This window comes from Coniophora puteana, assembly GCF_000271625.1.
Source record: "Coniophora puteana RWD-64-598 SS2 unplaced genomic scaffold CONPUscaffold_22, whole genome shotgun sequence".
Lineage (NCBI taxonomy): Eukaryota > Fungi > Basidiomycota > Agaricomycetes > Boletales > Coniophoraceae > Coniophora > Coniophora puteana.
In genome coordinates, this window is record NW_006913074.1 from 396,528 (window position 1) to 398,879 (window position 2,352).

Below are 2,352 nucleotides of genomic sequence, written 5' to 3' on the forward strand. Positions count from 1 at the left end.
GCCGACTCCCCATCGACAATGACGTTCATCGGAGGTTGAACATTCTCAGCCACACCTTTCCGCCACCAGTCGCGAGATTTGTGTTATTGCTTCTATGTACTGTTCATGTTTAAAATTCCATATTAGAGACCCTCAGTGCGGCTATGCTCAAGGTTCTGCCTCGAGCTGCGTCGAATCATATTCTATTTCTCAGGGGCCGGAGCTTCAGCGGCACTTTTCTTGTGATGATGTCAATTTAATGTGCACCTGAGGGAACGTGGATCTACGAGGGTATGAACCCGCTCGTTGACACGGTCCAAAGTCAACGTTCAACTCCCACGCTACACCACCCCCAAACAGAGTAACCAAGCTAAATTTTGCCATCAACCAGGACCATCTCGAGTCTCGATACGCGTACCACCACTGTAGTACAATCTGAATCACAATGGCGCCTGCGCATGTGCTTGCAGTTTATGACATATGCAGCATGATATGCGAGGCTCTAGGCGATCTCGATCTCAAGACGCTCAAAAACTTCGCGATCGTCTCAAAAGCAACAAAGGATCCAGCGTTGGATGCATTATACTATCACGTCACGCTGCAAGATTTTCTGCGTTGCTTGCCGCAGATTCTGCTGATTGTTAAAGATACACCTATTATGGTATGCATGAAGTCGCATTGATTAGAAAATGATCATACCAATAAGACTCACTTGTGCGACAGACATTCTCGCGTTCCATGACAGAGAACGATTATGCTACCCTGGATAGGTACAGAGACCGAGTCCGTATTCTCTACGTCGCCGCACTGCCAGAGGTGGACATCCGCATCTCTGACGAGTTGATCAATCATTCTCCTACGTCCTTGTTTCCCAAGCTTCGTATCTTCGATGTGGAAGAGGACGCTCGCCTACCTCCGCCCCTGTATCGTCAGATACTCTGCCCTACTCTCATGGACATCAGCTGGTTCTTGCACGACGAGATTGGCAATGGGGTCATTGATTACCTACCTCAGTTATGCCCTCACCTTCAACGTCTGACTATCCTCAGCCATGAAAAATGCAAGGGGATGCGGCAGCCTGTCCTGGTAGGCCCGGGCATGATGTTATCCGCGCCTCGCAGTTTCTTTGTCCGCTCTCCTCTGGATAGCACAGATGCATCCCTCCCTTTCCGCCTAGCGCACATAGGTCCGCTGATGCCTGGTTTGAAGACCCTCAACGTCCGCGCGCCTAGCGTCAGCGTCAGGCCGAACACGATGATGGAAGCAATTGCACGGTTTCAGGGCCTGGATCGGTGCGTTGCTGTGAAATCTTGGCCGCTTACGTGCGTCGGAGTCGGGGAAACTCCAAGGAAGACTAGTGAACACTCATTTCCAAACCTCAAGGCCCTTGCAGCTGGCGGCGGAAACTCTGAAGATCTTTTTCGTTTGCTACAATGCCTCCAACCCTCTGTCTTCCCCAACCTCGTTATATTCGTAGCTGATCTGAGCCCAGAGGTGTATCCAAATCATGGCTTGAAGGGTGATGTACTGGAGGCCATCTCGGAGTGTTTACCTACCGAAACTCTGAGAACTCTGAAACTTTGGGAGGTGTGGCGTGGCGCCCCATCAGGGAACATGATGGATGAAGCCGCTTTTCGCACGCTCTTCAGGTTCTCTCATCTCACTGTTCTGCATTTTCAACTGGAACAAGAGATAGACATGGACGACAACCTGCTCGGAGATCTGTGCTTGGCTCTTTCCCACCTAGAAAGTCTTCGCATACAGCGTTGCGTAGCATGGAAACCAACCACCCGAAGAGTTACCCTGAACGGGCTGGCACAGTGCGTTTCGCGGCTCCTAGCTCTCAAAGAACTTGCACTCACTGTCGATACCCGCACTGAGGTCAACGTTGAATTGGAGACCTTGCCTCCAAACCATATTCGCCCCAATCCTACTATTACTGTGCTTAATCTGGCATTATCTCCCCTTGATGACCCTCCTTTCACGTTCCATCAGCTACGCGTCCTCTTTCCCAACCTCAGAGACCTCGTTCCTGCAAAAAAGGACAACATGTGGTTAACATGCGACGAGCTCACCCGAGACCTTTGGGTAAGAGTCTCTTTGATGCTCGGAGGGGAGTAAAGAACCGCTCGGCCACGCCCTTGTTGGTTAGGTAGAGATTGTTGTTAGTAAATGCCTATAGTCAACACAATCATGTATTTCCTGTCCTGCCCTACCTTACCATGCTGTATCACACAGAGAATACTGTAAGAGGGGCTCCCTACAGTCGTTTTCATTTCGATAGACCAGTTTCTGCTTATGTGGAGCAAGAAACTCTGTTTACTTTTGGAGCCCCGTTGGAGTGCGCGAATGCACTGGGAGGGTCAGAATCCC

General features: G+C 50.4%; 1 protein-coding gene across 1 annotated transcript; it reads left to right on the forward strand.

Moving 5' to 3' along the window:
• Window positions 1–424: 424 nt before the first annotated feature.
• On the forward strand, window positions 425–2,100 carry CONPUDRAFT_147918 (uncharacterized protein; the record flags this gene model as incomplete). Its single annotated transcript, XM_007777541.1, has 2 exons — window positions 425–640; window positions 703–2,100. 2 exons carry the CDS (start codon window positions 425–427, stop codon window positions 2,098–2,100), a joined length of 1,614 nt encoding a protein of 537 aa, XP_007775731.1.
• Between the last annotated feature and the right edge of the window lie 252 nt (window positions 2,101–2,352).